General features: G+C 44.8%; 3 protein-coding genes across 3 annotated transcripts; all 3 read right to left on the minus strand.

Annotated features, from left to right (window-relative positions):
- Positions 1-6956: 6956 nt before the first annotated feature.
- On the minus strand, positions 6957-7746 carry LOC109776534 (anthocyanin 5-aromatic acyltransferase-like). Its single transcript, XM_045231279.1, has 2 exons — positions 7624-7746; positions 6957-7478 (listed from the first exon to the last, which is right to left on the minus strand). Exons 1-2 carry the CDS (start codon positions 7744-7746, stop codon positions 6957-6959), a joined length of 645 nt encoding a protein of 214 aa, XP_045087214.1.
- A 5376-nt stretch (positions 7747-13122) lies between these two features.
- LOC123494735 (uncharacterized) lies at positions 13123-14407 on the minus strand. Its single transcript, XM_045230957.2, has 3 exons — positions 14253-14407; positions 13846-13998; positions 13123-13464 (listed from the first exon to the last, which is right to left on the minus strand). The coding sequence occupies exons 1-3, from the start codon at positions 14325-14327 to the stop codon at positions 13126-13128; spliced, it is 567 nt and encodes a 188-aa protein (XP_045086892.1). The 5' UTR covers positions 14328-14407; the 3' UTR covers positions 13123-13125.
- Positions 14408-15367: 960 nt separating this feature from the next.
- On the minus strand, positions 15368-16161 carry LOC123493378 (malonyl-CoA:anthocyanidin 5-O-glucoside-6''-O-malonyltransferase-like). The gene is made up of 2 exons (XM_073503655.1): positions 15582-16161; positions 15368-15492 (listed from the first exon to the last, which is right to left on the minus strand). The coding sequence occupies exons 1-2, from the start codon at positions 16159-16161 to the stop codon at positions 15368-15370; spliced, it is 705 nt and encodes a 234-aa protein (XP_073359756.1).
- Positions 16162-19112: the final 2951 nt, after the last annotated feature.

The raw sequence follows: 19112 nt of genomic DNA on the forward strand, positions 1-19112 counted from the left end.
CGTGAGTTTACGAATCAATGTTTGCTTGCGGAGCTCTTTGCTGATCCACTCGTCCAGATGCAGCTAGCGGTATCCTCACAGATACGGAGTCACTATCTACTCTACCACTGCAAGAAAAAAAAGTTGTACTAGGTGCCATGCTGACCGGTCAACAGATCAAAATACGCAGTTATACGGTGAGCCAGTGACCGTGTAATCACTGCAAAACATATATAATAACCGTAATGAGCGTATTTTGAAGTATAGTGATCGTAGTGTGTTTCGGACTCAACTTCAGTGACCATAAGTGTATTTATCTCACAAAATAAAACTAATCTAAATACACCATTTCTCGAGCCACTAGAGAGGAAGCAAACACATGTAAAAATGGTCGAAACATTCTTTTCATGGCTCCAGATTAAGTAGGAGTGTCATTTAAGCAATTTCGGTATTCATTTATTTATATGCAGGAGAACGGAGCGCGATGTGCTCAGTTGATTTGAGCACTGTTGGGGATAAATTGAGCAGAGATGGAGGAGATTAAAGCACTGTTGGATCTGTAAGTTTCTGGAAGCGTTCCTACTCTCCTGGAGGAGAGCCGCGTTGGGTATTTATTGATCTGGCAATATGCCGTGAGATACAAGGAAGAGGTTGATCGCAAGGATACAGCTCTCGTACAAAGAAGTCCAGGAAGGATACGAGAGGAGGGAGAAGAGATAGAGATGGTTGAGATTACATAAGTGAAACTATAACTCTAACACCCTCCCTTAATCTCACCTATCCTATATTAAGATTTCTCTTGAATTCTTCAAATGGCTTGACTGGTAAAGCTTTGGTAAAACCGTCTGGATTAGAAGAAAGATAGATTGCTCCCAAATTGTCACACCATAAACAAGATGTGCGATGTTGCTTGATTCCTAACTCACGAAGCAATGATTCCAACCAAATAATTTCAGTAGTGGCATTTGCTAGAGATTTGTACTCAGCCTCTGTACTTGATCTTGACACCGTAGCCTGCTTCCTGGCACTCCAAGAAATAAGATTAGAGCCAAAGAATACTGCAAATCCTCCAGTTGATTTTCTATCCTCACTACATCCTGCCCAGTCAGCATCAGAAAAAGCACTAACAAGAGTAGAACTGGAGCGTCTGAACTGAAGACCTAAACTTGCAGTATGTTTTATGTATCTTACAATTCTTTTAACTGATGTCCAGTGTTCAGTCGTCGGTGCATGCAAATACTGACACACCTTGTTAACAGCAAAAGATATGTCAGGCCGTGTCAATGTTAAGTACTGCAAGGCACCCACAGTACTTCTGTATCTAGTACTTTCTTCTTCCTTGAGTGACTCTCCTTTAAAAGCTGAAAGTTTTTCTGAAGAAGACAATGGTGTGGATGAAGGCTTACAGTCCTTCATTCCCATACTAGTTAGAAGTTCAGTAGCATATTTTTTCTGACTCAACACTATGCCATCTTGAACTTTCTTAACTTCAATGCCTAGGAAGAAGTGTAAATCACCAAGATCCTTAAGAGCAAATTCTGAGCTTAGATCATGCAGAAGAGTATTAGTAGCACCTTGTGAAGAACTTGCAACTATAATATCATCAACATACATCAACACACATATAACTGTATTTGCCTTGTTGTAAATGAAAAGTGATGTCTCAGCTTTGGATGCAACAAAACCAAGTAGCCTTAACTGAGAGCTCAACCTTGAATACCATGCTCTTGGTGCCTGTTTCAAACCATAAAGAGCCTTATCAAGCTTGCACACATATTGGGGTGTTTTCTTATTCTCATACCCAGGTGGTTGTCTCATGTAAACCTCCTCTTGCAGAACACCATGCAAAAACGCATTCTGAACATCTAGCTGTCTCACGCTCCATCCCCTGGGCACGGCAATAGCTAGCACAAGTCTAATAGTTGCAGCTTTAACAACAGGACTGAAAGTATCCTCATAATCCAAACCATAACGTTGCTTAAAACCTTTTGCAACTAGACGTGCTTTATATCTATCAATCGAACCGTCTGCTCTTTTTTTTATTCTAAAAACCCACTTGCAGTCAATGATATTTTTACCTCTTTGATTTGGTACAAGATGCCATGTTTTATTCCTCACAAGCGCAGAGTACTATTCATCCATTGCCTTTTTCCATCTAGGATCTCCAATCGCATCTTCCAGCCTTGTTGGTTCTCCTGTAACACATAACATGCCATACCGTATAGTGCCATCAGTTCGGATATGTAACACGTGAAGTCACAGCCGGTTGTAATCTAATAGGCTGTGGTGGCTGTTGTACAGGAGAGGCTACTAGAGACAAAGCCGCAGACGATCCTGGAGAAGAATCAAATCAACTTTCCACTGCAGATCCCGATCCAGACGCAGTAGCCTGCTGTGTGTCGAGGGAACTGCTAGCTCCTGAGGTTTCATGCATAGAAGATCCCCATCCAGATGTTGTCTCCTGCATGCGCGTGGGCTGTGGCGATCCCGAGCTGGTCATCATCATGGGCCCGCGCGTGGGATGCGGGACCTCACCGTGTGATTGGCCCAGCTGGCCCCTGCGGGGCGCTAGGGAGTCGGGCGCTATTGCGCCTGTCGACGTCCCGAGCCCGCGCGTTGGACGCAGTTGGCTCCTGACTCTGGAGCGCGCCAGATCCGAGGGAGATTCGCCCTGACGCACAGGAGTTCCGAGTGATTCCAAATCCACCTCGTGTCCAGCGCCTGCTTCTTCTTCCTCTAGCACATGAAATATGCCTTGATTTTCAGTGAGGTTTTGATCATTTTCTAAACCGTTTTCTTTTGCGTCTTCTCCATGGACCTGCACAGGTATAGGCACACCACTGGAACTAGCAAACCTATCAGTTTGGTCAGTACAATTGTCGCCCCCATGATCAAAGGCTCGAAGATTTGGTGGATGAAGAAGGATTTCTTTCTTGAGAAGTGCTCCAGCATTAGGATGAAGGGATTCAAAAGGAAAAACTGACTCGTCAAAGACAACGTCACAAGATATGACGCCTCTGGTTTGCAAAGCGAAAAGGAATATCACTGCCGCCATGTCACTGATGTCCTATGCTGGCAAGCTGGCCCTCATGAACTCAATGATCACCTCTTTAATTATGTTTTCGATGGGCACCATTCGATTACCCCCCAAAATCTTGACTCAGCTAGATAAGATCAGAAGACACTGCGTGTGGAGAAAAAAGACTGATGATGGGGTCAAATGCAACTCTCTGGCAGCCTGGGACATGGTTTGTAGACCAAAGAAGAGTGGAGGCTTAGGGATAATTAACTTACGAGTCCAAAACGAAGCCTTGCTACTCAAGTTCCTGCACAAGTTCTACAACAGGCAAGATATACCCTGGGTACATTTAATTTGGGAATCCTACTACAACAGCTTTGTCCCCCATGCCCAGGACACTTGTGGTTCCTTTTGGTGGAAGGATCTGATCCATCTCATGCCCATCTACAGAGGAGTAACCAAGGTTCAAATTGGGGATGGTTCATCGACGCTCTTCTGGAAAGACAACCGGAACCAATCTATTTACGCCGATCAATACCCTAGGGGTTTTTCCTATACTCTGAATGAAGATATCGCGGTCAAGGATCTTCTGACCACAGCTGACCTGCACGCCAACTGTCACCTCCCACTCTCAATCCAGGCGAGGGAGGAGTTAAGGCAAATTAAGTCTGAGGTGGCCACAATTGCCCCACAAGACACACATGACACCTGGAAATGTGTTTGGGGAGGTGACAGTTTCAAAACCACTGCAAACTACAACTTCTTCTTTAAAGATGTTGTTGCTCATGAGGCTTTTAGCTGGCTATGGAAAGCCAAATGCACCCCAAAGATCAATGTCTTCGGCTGGTTCCTCCTCTCTGACCGTCTAAACACCAGAAACATGCTCAACCGAAGGCACTATAACATTGGCTCCAATCTGGACTGCCTCCTTTGCGGCCATCGCATTGAAGAGACCGTGGAACATTTGTTCTTTCATTGTGTCTTTAGCCAAGAATGTTGGAGAGTTCTAGGATTCCACTGGTCCACACACAATCATAGACTACAGCTGATTAGCCACCAGAAAAACCAATATCCTAGGAGATTGTGGATGGATATTTTCTTGATCTCAGCTTGGAGCCTCTGGAAAGAACACAACAATCACCATTTTAGGAAAGTGAAGCCTTCGGTGGCAGCCTGGAAACAAAGATTCAAATCTGACTTCTATAATCTAAGATATAGGGTGCAGCACTCCAAAGTGCAGTTCATTACTGCAATGCTAGATTCCATACACTGATTTAGTTCTCTGGTTGTAATACTTTTAGTAGCTCTATAGAAATCTAACCCCCCCCCCCCATGTAACATTCTCACCATGTAACTTGTACAATATTCCCATTCTAATATACATGCAGTAGGAACCTTTCCTACTGTCTTTACAGTAAAAAAAACGTCACGAGATATGTAGACCCTGCCTGTAGATATGTCAAGGCATTTTACTCCCTTGTGAATTGGGCTATAGCCTAAAAAGGCACATCTCTTGGAACGAAAAGCAAGCTTACGCGTATTATATGGTCGAAGATTAGGCCAGCATGCACAACCAAATACACGAAGGGAATTGTAATTAGGAGCAACGCCAAAAAGACGTGTGATAGGGATATCAAACTTTATGACTTTGATAGCGAGCAAGTTAATGAGATAAGTAGCAGGCAAAAAAGCATCATCCCAAAATTTTAGTGGCATAGATGCATTTGCTAGTAGAGCTAGCCCTACTTCAACAACATGGCGATGTTTTCTTTCAGCGGAACCATTCTGTTGATGTGCATGTGGACATGAGACATGGTGTGAGGTGCCAGGTTGCTGAAAGAAGGAATTGAGTTTCTTGTATTCACCACCCCAGTCAGTTTGCATGGCAATGATCTTGGTGTTTAATTTTCGTTCAACAAGATTTTGGAATTTTTTTGAAAACTTGAAACACTTCAGATTGTTTCTTAAGAATATAAATCCAAGTATATTTGCTATAGTCATCAATAAAGCTTACATAATATGAGTGTCTACCAACTGAAACGGGAGCTGACCCCCAAACAACTGAGAATACAAGTTGTAAGGGTGCAGTAGAGATACTGGTAGAGATAGGATATGGTAGCTGATGACTTTTAGCGTGTTGACATGGATCACAAACTGACTCAACACTAGACTCATGAGAGTGGTGAAGCTTATTTTTACTAAGAACTAGTTTAACAATAACTACTGAAGGATGACATAATATACTATGCCACTTTGAAGAAGACGGCTTGACGGCGACAAAAGCTTGTTTATTCAACGATGGTGATGAAGATATGAGTGGGTAAAGGCCTCCCACGCACTTGCCCCTAAGAAGGATTCTCCTCGTGTCCAAGTCCTTAACCAAAAAGAAATAAGGATAAAATTCAATGAGAACACGATTATCAAGAGTGAACCTATGAACAGAGACAAGATTTTTTGAAGTTTCAGGCACATATAGAACCTTGTTAAGATGCAAATTTTTTATGCGGGTTTTGATAATTGAACGACCAACATGAGTGATCTCCATACTAGAACCGCTTGCGGTGTGAATTTGATCCGGCCCGTGATACTTGTCTCTGGTCGTGAACTTGTCCATCTCACCCGTGATGTGATTTTTGGCTCCGCTATCCGCATACCAATTGGTGTCGATGTCGTAGCCGTTAGTGACAGCATTGGCCTCCTTTTCTTCATAATCATCTTCTTCATAGCGATCCCAACAGGGACGGGCACCTCCTGCATGAAAGTTGTAACATATTTGGCACTTGGGGTAATCGCGAGGTGGTTGTTGACGCTGCTGCTGCTGCTGTTGTGGACGACCTCGATAGCTTCTACCACCATTGCCGGCTGAAGGGGATGGAGGACGCCTTCCTCGGCCACGCCCTCTGTGGCCACGCCCACGGCCTCTGTTTCTGAACTGGTCGCGCCCTCTGTACAATGTATTTGCAGAAGAGTTGAAGGCGTTCTCTGTACTGTCGCCAAGCATCTCCACTCGTTGGTCGAAGGCAGAGATCTGGGCGAACAGCTCATCCACGCTGATGGAAGATTTGACAGCACCAATGGCCGCCACAACGGAGTCATACTCGCGATCAAGACCTGCAAGAACGTAATCCACCATCTCGGGATCAGAAACAGGACGGCCTGCTGCTGCAAGTTCGTCTCCAAGGTTCTTCATCTTGGCGATGTAGGTGGAACTAGACATGAGCCCCTTCTTCGTGGTGGTGATGGCGATCCGCAGGTTCGTGATTCTGGATTGAGACCGCGATGCAAAAATTGTAGTGATTGCAGTCCATAGATCGAAGGTGCTTTCCTTACTGATAACTTGCGCAAGGATCTCCTTGGAGAGTGAGTTTAACAGATAACTGAGGACCTGTTGATCCTTCGATAGCCATGGTGCGTACAGCGGATTTGGCAACGCGATCATGGTCTTGGCCGACTGCTGCTGCTCCACCGTGGTTGGGGGCGCGGCGTCGGTTCCATCGAGAAGCCCCGTGACCTGCGCTCCTCGCAGGCTGGGCATTACTTGTGCTTTCCACATGAGATAATTCCACTTTGCCAACTTCTCGGACGAAGGAGGACCGAGGTTGAGGACGACCGTGGTCGAGGTGAAAGACATAGCGACGGAAGGAAGTTTTTCTCGTAGCTAGATTGGGAAGAGGATAGCTCTGTATACCATGTAAGTTTCTGGAAGCGTTCCTACTCTCCTGGAGGAGAGCCGCCTTGGGTATTTATTGATCTGGCAATATGCCTTGAGATACAAGGAAGAGGTTGATCGCAAGGATACAACTCTCGTATAGAGAAGTCCAGAAAGGATACGAGAGGAGGGAGAAGAGATAGAGATGTTTGAGATTACATAAGTTAAACTATAACTCTAACAGGATCGCTAGCGCCCGCCATTTGATTTCATCACGGGTCATCTATCACGTACTCCTACATGTGTTGCTCATGCCGATGCCTGCGACACGAAGCTGGCCTCGAAGCCGTCCATGTGCTCCCGGCCAAGCGCCACCGACACTTGCACCGCGCCGCCACGCGCTCCGGCCAGCATCGCCATCTCGGCGCTGAAGGTGGACACGATCTCCACCCGACTCGGCTCCCCCCACCGGAAGTCCACCTCGTACGCCATGAACCGGTGCAACGACCCCTGCCTAGCCAGCCTGTCCTGCGGGACGCCCCGGATGGTCTCCGCCCACCGGTCGGCATCGCCCAGCGGGTCCTCCCCTTCCACGTTCTCACGGATCGCATGCCGCGCGGCGGACTCCGCCGCGCGTGCGAGCGCGCCGCCTTCGTCGTGGCCGCAGAGGTCGCCCGTGCTGGCCCGCGCGTAGCAGACCTTGACGCAGTTACCGAAGTAGCCCGGGTCCAGAGGCGGGCGCAGGCGCCCGCGGCATTCCGCGGGGAACACGAAGTAGGCGTCGTCGTCGTCCGCGGCGGCAACGGCGTGGTTCGAGTAAATAGCATAAAACTACCACTTTTCGTCCTATGGTTCCAAAAAACCACCACTTTTTTGTTTGTGACTGATACCTATCACTTTTTTCGTCGGTTGTCTCAAAAAACCCAAATCGCCCGTTGCTAGCGTTTTAAACCGTTTTCTGACGGTCCGGACCCGCCTGTGAGGCCACGTCAGCGCCGCGCGTGACAGCGAGGCCGTTAACGGCCGTTATTCGGACCGACCGGTGCGGTCGGACCGCACCCGCTCGCTCGCTGCCGTTCTCTCTCTCTGTCGGCAGCATCTCTCTCTCGCTCCTCCTTCCCCCCGTGCTCTCTGTCTCCCCCGACGATGGCGGCGGCGAAGAAGAAGGACGACGGCGAGCCTGGGCCGACAGCCAGCGGCGAGGGCGGTGCTCACTCCGAGGTCAACAAGTGGCTAGGCATCGCAAGTTTCCCGACCCAGCGCTCGTCTGGGCCACCGACGTTCCGCGCGGCCAGGGCAGTGGCCAAATGCATCCACGCGGATCCAGAAGGCGGGCACCAGTGGGCCTCCTCACTTGGTGGCATGGAGTAAGTTATGAATTGTTGTAATTATTTTTCTTAGTTTATTTATGAACTAGGGTTAGGATTTGTTTCTTATATTGTTAATGAATTAGTTCTTTGGTATATTATTATGTATACATTGTACTCAATATATGAATTAGGGTTTAGGTTTGGATGATATGTTGTGCAAGTGAAACTGTTGCATACTTTTTAACTTGAAAATCTGAAGAAATCTGAATGTGTTGTTTCTTTTTTTGCATAGTTTGGATGATGAAGTATGGGAATTGAGGCTGCATTTTCAGGGTAGAGACAACATGGAAAGGAAGTTTTCCTTATCAGAAATGAATTACCTGTTTTTGTTAGCACTTATTGAACTTGAGGGCTATGGGTTGGATGCCTATCTGTCATATGTTAAGGATGAGGGTAAGGGGCTGGAGGGGATTGAGGTTTTGGACAGTGATGAGAAGGTGGAGGAGATGCTAGATTTGTTTGCTGAGAAGAAAATATTGAACATAACAGTGAGAGAGGCTAGTGACCCAAATCCAGCAGATGCAAACATGGACCACACCTTACTTGAAGAGTAGATTCCAATTAGTCAAGTTGGTGATCCCATTGTTTATAGTGTTTCCCAAGAAGGTGTCCTTTTCCCTGTCTCAAATTCTTCACAGCCCCCACTTGTGCCTGTTGATCCATATTGTAACACACAACAGAGCTGTAATTTCAACAAGGGAAAAGAGGCAGTGGAAATTGAAGGCATTGAAGCAGAAGATCAAGATGAAGATGAGTTGGACAAATCCTCTTCAGATTTTGAGTTTTTCAGGGGTGCTTACAGAGGGAAGAAAATTTCATACAAGTCTTGGGCTAGGGGAGAAGATGAAGGTGGTGAAGGAACAAGTCAGCACTACAGGGAAGAGGAAGAGATGGCTGAGCATTATTTTGGGGGTGCTTCTGAACCCTCAGAGTTTTGGCAGGAGCCAAATGGTTCTGAAGAAGATGATGAAGAAGAAGTTTCAGATCATGTGAAAACTGTGGCACAGAAGATACCTGTGAGGAAACAAGGCCCAACAAGCAGATCACACAGTGAGCCAGATCACAAAAAGTTTGAAGATTTCGTGCCAGAAGCTGATGAGTTCTGCTTTCCAGGTGATGAAGGCATTTCTGATGAAGAAGATGATGCACCTAGGTTGCCTTGTGGCAGCAAGAGAAAATTGAAGAAGAAGAAGGAGAGAATATGGTATGATTCCTCTAGGCCTGATGCACATGAACAGTTTAGGATTCATTTGTGCTTTCTGAATGTGGTAGAGTTCAGAGAAGCATTGAGAAACTACCATGTTAGGACACTTAGGAACTTTGAGTACCATAGGAATGATCCAAGTAGGATCATAGCCTGGTGCTCAGATAGAAAGCATGGTTGTGAGTTTTATATTACTGCTTCTAAGATTGCCCATGAGTCAACCTTTAGCATCAAGAAGATGAATCTTGATCACACCTGTGGAGCAAGTGGAGAGAACACAAAGGTTACCATGAAGTGGGTTGCAAAGGCTGTTGAGGATACTGTAAGATCCAATCCTGGTGCAGGTGTTGAGACTATACTAAGTTATACAAAAAAGAAATTTGGAGTACATGTTCCAAAAAGTTTGGCCTACAGGGCAAGGAGGAAAGCAGTTGATGTTGTGCAAGGGGATCACAAGACACAATACTACATGTTAAGAGACTATCTGCAGTGTGTTTTGGACACAAACCCTGGTAGTAGGTGTGTTGTGACAACAAAGGAATTTGAACTCCACCCAGCACCTACCCCAAGGTTTCATTACATGTTTTATTGTCTGTTTGCTTGTAAGGAGGGGTTCCTAAATGGTTGCAGGCCTTTCATAGGTAAATCTAGTCTGTATAGTGCTTAAATAGGGATTGCATTACATGTTGCTATTTACTAATGGCTTAAAATGCAGGTCTTGATGGATGCTTCATCAAACTAAGCACTGGGCAGCAAATCCTGGCAGCAACAGGGAGGGATGGCAACAACAACATCTTCCCTATTGCATTTGGTGTTGTTGACAAGGAGGAGACAGATAGTTGGACTTGGTTTCTTACACAGTTAAGGACAGTAATTGGTAGTGGCAATAAGTTTGGGCCCTACACAATTATGTTAGACAGGCAAAAGGTACAACTACTCTTCATGATTTGACTGATTTTCCTTTCACTATGTACTGCTTTTCCTTGCACTATGTACTGCTTTCCCTTGCACTATGTACTGCTTTTCTCTACTTACTTCACTAGTTATTAATACAAAATCAATGAACAGGGTCTGCTCAATGCAATAGAGGATGTATTTCCTGATTCCCCTCAAAGATTTTGTTTAAGACACATATATGCCAACTTCCAATCAGCTGGGTTTAGAGGGGATGAATTGAAAAAACATCTAGACCAGGCTGCATATTCTTTCACTAAGCATGGGCATGATCTGGGCATGGAAGCATTGAAGAAAGAGAGTGAGGAGGCATGGAAGTGGTTGTCCAACATACCAGTCCATACTTGGGCCAGGCATAGAATGGATACTATATGCAAGACAAACCTTGTTGTAAACAATCTTAGTGAAGTTTTCAACAGGATTATTCTGGATGTTAGGAACAAGCCCATAAGGACAATGCTTGAAGGAATTAGGACAAAACTCATGATCAAGTTTCAGAAGATTAGGGAGAAGACAGAGACATGTAGGTGGGATATCACACCCACTTACTCTGAGATATTGGAGGAGGGCAAGAAGTGGGCAAAATATTGTGATGCATATATGGCTGGACCAGGAATTTGGCAAGTTACAATTAGTTCAGAAAAGACCTACTATGTAAACCTAAACAACTACACTTGTGACTGCAGGAGGTGGGATATGACAGCTGTTCCATGTAGTCATGCTATAGCAGCAATGCAGAAGGTGAAGCTACACCCTGAAGATTTTGTCCATGTGTTCTTCAAGAAGCCCCTCTACTATGAAACCTACAAGCATATTATATACCCTGTTCCAGGCCCTGATTATTGGCCACACACCATGGGGGATGACATATCTCCTCCAGTATTCAAAGAAAAGAAGGGTAAAAAGCAGACAGCTAGGAGGAAAGGACATTTTGAGGTGCCTGCCAAGAAGGATACATCAAGAATTGGGACAGTGACCTGTAGCAATTGCAATATGCAAGGTCACAGATATACCACTTGTGGTGTTCCACTGAAACCCAAACTGCAGATGAGAAAGAATAATCACCAGGTATACTTATTGATAAAGAAACTTCTGTTTCATAGGCTAGGTGGTTTAATTATAATTTACTTTGTTAAATGTGCAGGAGAATAGGTCAGACTACTCTTCATCTACCAGAGCTTCTACAGGTGTGGTTGCACCCCCACCCTCACCCCCACCACCACCATCAGCACCATCAGCACCAGCCATAGCTAGGAAGAGGCCTGCAACAGCCACAACTACTCCAGGACCAGCAAAGAGGAACAAGGGAGCTGCTTCTGCTACTCCAGCACCAGCCACATCAGCACCTGCCAAGAAGACCAAAGCAACCAAGAAGACCAAAGCAACCAAGAAGACAGGGGCTCCTAGCACATCTTCACCAGCCAAGAACACAAGGTCATCCATTGCTTCTCCAGCAAAGAACACCAGAGAATCAACAGCTAGCAGAGGGTACACAGTTTTCAATGCTCCAAGGCAAGCTGCCAACTCTGAGATGGAGATTGGGTCCAAGAGGGTTAGGAAGCCAACTGGAAAGTGGAAGGCATATTTCACAGCTAGTGGTAATTACTGAAGATTCCAACATTTGAGAAAGTTGTCTTGTTGTATGAGTGCTGAAACCTAAGTGTTTGCAACCTTAAACCTATGTATTTGCTTGCTGAAACTTAAGTGTTAGCATTATGAAACCTATGTATTTGCTTCCTGAAACCAGAGTGTTTGCATTTATGAAACCTGTGTATTTGCTTGCTGAAACCTAAGTGGTTGCATTATGCAACCTGAGTGTTTGTGACTTCTGGGTAGATTCAGACAACACTGATGCAAACATTGATTCATTTATTCAAACATTCATAGATTCCACCATCCAAACTTTCTTTCATACAAAGAGTTGTACAGAAATGGAAGGGATACATAGCTCAGACTCTCATTCATACCTTAAAAAACTACTACCAACAACTCTCAGTCGTAACGATCGAAGAAACGACACCACTTTGCTCTGGTAGAAGGGTGAGGAGCGAGTACTGCCTGTCTCCTAGCCCACCTGATGATCTTCCCTGAGCTCTTGCGCCTGCCGCCAAGGACAAGAACTGTGAACTCATCTGAGCTGCACTTCTCCAAGATCTTCTCTGCCAGCCTCCTCTTGAACTCCAGCTCCCACTCCACTGCCTGCACTGCAGGGCGAGCCCTTTGCCTCCTCACATCCACTGCCTGCACTGCCTCCTCTTCCTCATCTGTCACCTCCCCAAGCTCTGGATCCATCTAGGGTTTCTAGAGGTGGGGTGTGGCAGCTGTGTTCTGGAGGGAGGAGGGTGGGTGGAGTAGGCTATTTATGAGCAGTGGAGGGTGGGTGAAGTAGGCCTAGGTTTGTAAATATAACTGGGCCACAAAGCCTAGGTAGAAAGCACTAATAAACATAACTACCTTTTAAACATAAAAAGACACATAGCATACTCCAGCAGTGCTTATCACTGACTCCATAACATAGCAGAAGAGGTTCAAATACAGGCAGAACAGTCATTACAACTTAGTTCATAACTTAGCATTAAAGGTTCTAGCGCATAACAACAGTTCTTAACATTGGCATAGACATAGACTAGATTAGCTTCACATTCCCCAAAATGTACACCCCATATCTTCACATCAGATTGTTAGGCCACATACTTATAAAGGCCTTGGATGTACTTCACCATCTGCAGAACACACTTCATGAATCAAGGATGGCCTTGATTTTCTCAAGTTTCTCCTTGCTTGCATGCCCATCACTCAGCAGCTCATTCACCACATGCTCAACCTTGGCCTTCTCTATCTTAAGCAAATCTCTCTCCTGTTCAACCTCCTTCTTTGCCTTCCTGGTATTCTTGATAATGTCAGCTTGGCTCTGTAAAATGCACCTTTGTTCCTTGGCAAGTTTGAGCTTCTACATCTGAACCTCCAACCTAGCTCTCTCTTCTACCTCTTTCTTCTTCTTCTCAAATTCTTCCTCCTCAACTGCCTTCTGGTTATCCATGTGGCCTACCCTACCATCCTGCCAATCAAACATCTTGGATACATCTTGGACAAGCTTTGTGTACTCAATGCACAGCTTGTCATTTTCAGTCTTAAGCTTGGCCAAATGCTTCTCATACTTCTGCTTATCAACTACCCTGCCACAATTCTGTTCATGGTACATGTCCCACAGCCTGGACAAGCAATTCTGAAGAATTGGATGCCAGGGCTTGTCAACCCACTCAGTAACACCACAGTTAACACCTTCACTCTGCATTTGGAAATTGAAATATACATCACTAAGTGCACTCAATTTCATAACAACAAATCATATCAGACTAAGAAACTAAAGGTGAGGCTTAAGTAAACTGAATATGTTGTTTAATATAACTCAAACTATAACTGAAACCCAACCTGCTTGTACAAGTACATTCACAGATATATGCTTCCTATACATAAGCATTTTTGATAGTAACCATATCCCTCAATACCTTAATACAAGGCATATTGCAGTTCATCCTAAATAATACAGTGTAGGTTCAGAAGAGCAACTTGTCAACATAATACTGTGTGGGTTCAGAACAACAACTTGTCATCCTTGTAAATACATGTGTGGGTTCAGAAGAAAATGATTCCAATTAAGGTACTATACCTGCTGCACTGGACAACCATAGAAACGCCTTCCAGTTAAGGTTCCTTCAAATGCCACACACTTAATTGGCCTCATGTGGTGCATCATGTAGGTGGGTTCAGAAAGCTCCAGCTGGCCACAGAAAAGAGGCTCCACGGTGGTGTCAGGGGTCTCCTGCATGAACACATCAACAAAATCACCTTAGCTCACAGAACCAGACATAGATCACAAATTAATTCCCCAGTCCAGCAAGAACCCTAACCCAAACCCTAGTTTTCAAGCATACATAAACATAGCTCAAACAACAACCATAACCCTGCCTACTAAATAACAGTAAACAAAGGTTACCCTAGCTCACCAAGATGAACACTAACCTAATCTAGCTCCTAGATGAACCCTAACCCTAGCTCAGCAGATCAAAAAATTACCCAAAGAGCCATGTCCATGCTTGTGATGTCGCACTCATCCTCTGAGCTCGTATCCCCGTCATTCCAGGAAGGCATGGCGGCGGTGGAGCTTCCACAGCGCAAGTCGCCGCCGGCGTCGAAGAGCAGAGAGGAGAGGAGCGAGAGAGTGAGAGTGAGAGCAGAGGAATGAGTGCGGGCAGGGGAGAGAGTGAGAGTGAGGGCAGGGGAGCAGAGTAATGAGCGCACGAGCGGGTGCGGTCCGACCGCGCCGGTCGGTCCGAGTAACGGCCGTTACCGGCCTCACCGTCACGCGCGGCGCTGACGTGGCCTGACAGGCGGGCCCGGACCGTCAGAAAACGGTTTAAAACGCTAGCAACGGACGATTTGGGTTTTTTGAGACAGCCGACGAGAAAAATGATAGGTATCAGTCACAAACAAAAAAGTGGTGGTTTTTTGGAACCATAGGACGAAAAGTGGTAGTTTTATGCTATTTACTCGCGTGGTTCGGGTATTTGGCGCGGGCGATGGACGTCCAGAGCAGGGACGCGGTGGTCAGGGGCTCCGGCTGGTTGTCTCCGGCAACGGACTATCTTTGTTGCATGATGCGGCGTTTCAGCGACTGGATTTGGGAGGCGGTGAGCAGGGGAAAATATATAATAGAGCACCTGCACCCGGGCCCTCTCTATCTAGCCATCCACAGAACATATCTTGAAGTTCAAACCCGGGCACCTGCACCTGCACCTGAACGTATCGTGATTCGTGCAAATACATTTCTCTTTTTTGTTTCTCCTGCACAGAACATATCTTGAAGTTCAAACCTATGCAGCGTGACAAAGCTTTCTAAGTACAATCTAGGATAAATCTTTCAGATTTTTTTGTCAAACATAAATATACAAAATACGTTTTATTTGATTAAAAATCATATTTTTAGTATTTATGTCGGACAAAAAATTGTGAAAGATTTATCCTAGATTCCAGTTAGAAAGCTTTGCCACGCTGCAAAGGTTTGAACTTCAAGATATGTTTTGGATGAGAGAAACAAAAAAGAGAAAATTTCATATAAAAAGTTTGTTGTGTCGCACAGATCGTAAAGCAATATTGAAGAGTTAGGATAGCAGGGCCGACGTGCACATGCTCTAAAAACCACGTCCGGTGAGCAGGTAAGTCCGCCTGCGCTGCTGCGTCCAGTCAGGCTCCGGCAGCGTGTTAACTCTGGGCAGATCCGGCGCCGAGAGGCGGGTGAACTCGCGCGCAGCCGCCTCTGCTTTGGGGTGCCGCAGGATCTCCGCCTGTCGAATGTCGGCGGCGGCCCCGTCGCTGCTTGCGATTGCGAGCCCGCCCGTGACGCACCGGCCCACGCCCTCATGAACTGCCACAGCGACTGGCCGTCCGCCACCGCGTGGTGCATCGACACTCCGACTGCCACGGCGCCCGCTCCCTCGTCGTCTCCCCGTGCTTGTGCCGGCCGCGTGACCTGGACGGCGAGCACGGGCGCCGGCAGCATGCACACCTCGAGCTCCGGGACGAGCTGCACAAACGCCTCGGTGTCCTGCTCGGCGTCCCGGGCGAGCCTGCACATGTCGGCAGCGTCGCCGGAGTACTCGGCCACAACGAACCTGACGCCGGGGTGGAGAGCATCAGGGGAACAGTCGATGACGAGGTCGCCGTCGGGCCAGGCCGCGATCCTCCCGGCGAGCGGAGTGAAGGTGGCGAGCGTGGCAGCGAGGGAGGACCGCAGCGAGCCGACGAGCTCCGAGAAGGGCGGGACGTCCTCGCCATCATAGAAGAAGAGCCGCTGGATCGGTGGGAGCGCGAGGAACAGACTGTCGAAGAGAGAGAGACTGACGGCGGCGGGCTGGTGGACTGTGGTGTGCCCGGGCATCTCCGGCCGGACATGGGTGGCCTCGAGAACTCGCACGCGGATGTTCATGGCGGCACCACCGCACCAAGGACAAGGACAAGGAGTGCCAGCTCACTGCTGGGTCAGTGGTGTATTACTCTGTTCGGTGGAGCAAAGTGCACCGATGATGAGTCGTGTGTCCCGAGGGAGGTGCGAATGCGACGACGAAATATTGGACGCTGCCGCAACCGCTCGTTCGTATCGTCGTTTTCTTGTTTGGGAATAGCTCAACCGACACCAGCCGTCGGAATATGCGATTTATGCTTTATAGTTTCAAGTTTTTTCTAGTACTCCCTCCATTCCATAATACAACGTCTATAGATTTTAGTGAAAGTCAAACTTTATCAAATTTGATCAAGTGTATAGAAAAAAACAGTCTACATCTACAATGCCAAACATGTACATTCTGAAAATATAACTCATGATGTATCAAATGATGTGCATTTGGTTTTCTAGCTGTACCTACTTTTTTTCTATAAATATGGTCAAAGTTTGTAATGTTTGACTTTTGCAAAAATCTATAGACACTACATTATGGAACGGAGCGAGTAATATTTTTCCAGGAGACGACATGAAAAATACTTGTACCCCGTATTTCTTCTTCTGTTAATCTTGAAAATAAATCCTCTGTCTTGTGAAACGTTAATCCATGTAACATTTTATATATCTTCTTGAAATTTTGAATTTTGAATATCATTTTCTTAAACAATGTTGGTAAATTCTTTTGTTAAAATAGATGAACATTTCACATGAATGACGGGGCATTCTTTTTTATAAAAGAGTTGTTCCATAGGCCATAGCGAGTGTGTTTCTCGTTGATCATAGAATGCTAATTAACAAATAGTGCGCCTATATTTCAGTTTTCCGTTTACCTAATTTCTTTGTGCCAGTTGCATGGGTCTAGAAAAACTAAGATCGAACATGACACGGTGAAGCAAGGGCATAGCTAGGCCCATGCTGCTCGGACTGTGGGCTAGGTCATAAGATTAGCGAGATCACTAATTAAGGGTGCCCTTTGCAGAGGTCGCTCCCACCCTCTCAGGGATTGACGGAGGGCTCCCGGATAGATACTTTGTGTTCCCTAGTGATCTACGTGAAGGCTATATCTTGCTCTTATAGCTTTTCCTGCATCCCGCCTTAAACTGGGCAGGCCCGTAGAGTATATTAATCGCACGCCAAGTCAATTGCTCGCACTAGCTCCTTGGTTTTGTTTGTTTTTTTCTACTTATTTGTTCGCTCGTTCGTTGGTGGTTCATTGATGGATTCGTTTGGGTTTTTCCATTTTTGTCGTACATTTTGTTTTGTTTTTTATTTTTCTCTGGTTTTCTTTTGTTTTATTTTTTCATTATACTTTGAATTTTATTGTTTTTCTTCTTCTGTTTCTTTCATGATTTTCTTCGGTTTTTATTTCTCAATCATTTTTGTTCTTCTTTTTGGTTTTTTCTTTCCTGGGTTTCAATGGTTGTATTTTATTTTTCTCGGCTTTACTGTTCCTCATTCTTTCTTGCACTTGTTTCTTCGGTTCTTTTTTTGATTCCTTTTTCTTTGGTTTCTTTTGTATCTTTCTCGATTTTCATTTTTTTCCCTTCGTTTCTTTTGGTCTTCATTCTTCATTTTTTGTATACGTCAAGAATATTTCTTAATACATATTTATCATTTTTCAAGTACAAGTTAACATTTTTTAATAAATGGTGAACATTTTTTCTAGACACATTTTAAACATTTTTCAAATGTATAATCAACACTGTTTTAAATACAAGATTAACATGTTTTGAATACATGATCAATATTTCTCAATGCACATTTTAACACTGTCAGATGCTTGACTAATAATTTGGAAATACAAGATTACTATTTTCATAATACATGGTCAAGAAAATTCATATACAAATTTCACATTTCTAAGTACTTGTTTAAAAATTTCAAATGCTTGATTAATATTTTCTAAATACACGATCAAATTCTGTAACATAAATTTTTTATTTTTTTTATAAATGAGAAACATTTTTATACACTTTTAAAAACTTCCAAATGATTTTTAACATTTTTTAATACAAGGTGAAAAAGTTTTTGCATACACATTTTAGACATTTTTTTCAAATGCTTGATTAACATTTTTGTAATACATGGTCAACAATTTTTCTAAACACATTTTTACCATTTTTCAAATGCTTGATTAACATTTTTGAAATACACGTTTGACATCGTTCTAACATATAGTCAACATTTTTTCTATACACAATTAACATTTTTCCAATACTTGATTAAACACTTTCAAATAGTTTTTAAACATTTTTTCAGATGGTTGATTAAAAAATTCAAATACGTGGTTAATTGTTTTTCACACATATTGCATACATTTTTGTAAATATGAGAAAAAAATTATACACATCTAACATTTTTCAAATGCTTGTTAACATTTTTCACATGTTTTATGTAAAGTTTTTTTGTAATATACAATATATATTTTAGATTTTCCTGAAAGTATAAAAAACTAAAAAATGAAAGCAAAAAATATGAACAGTGGTGGATCCGATCCTGCGCCACACGGCTGCAGCCACTGTGGCTCGTGTTTGCTTTGTCATGGCCTTCGTCATGGAGACTCTACCTAATAGTCCACTCTACAATAGTCATGGCCTTCCTCATGGAGACTCTCCTCTCTCCCCTCCTTTTTTTGACATGTAAGACAGGAGCTCTGCCAATTTCATTAAGATAGAAAAACACAACAGAATGACCTAGTTTATAAGGGAAATTAGGCAAAAAAACACACACATAAGATGATTGATAAGAAGCAATCATGCAACAACAAAAAAACCACAACCTCTGTCCTGCGGCGGCCGCGCGTGGACTGCTACGCCACGTCCCTCTCCCGTGCACGTTGCCTGTCGCGGCGTGCGGCATGCGCCTCTGACTCTGCAGTGTGCGTGCGGGCAGCGAAGCGGGCACAATCACCCAACGCTGGTCGCGTAGAGGAGCGCTCG

The sequence above is a fragment of the Aegilops tauschii genome, chromosome 7, assembly GCF_002575655.3.
Source record: "Aegilops tauschii subsp. strangulata cultivar AL8/78 chromosome 7, Aet v6.0, whole genome shotgun sequence".
In the NCBI taxonomy this organism is placed as follows: domain Eukaryota; kingdom Viridiplantae; phylum Streptophyta; class Magnoliopsida; order Poales; family Poaceae; genus Aegilops; species Aegilops tauschii.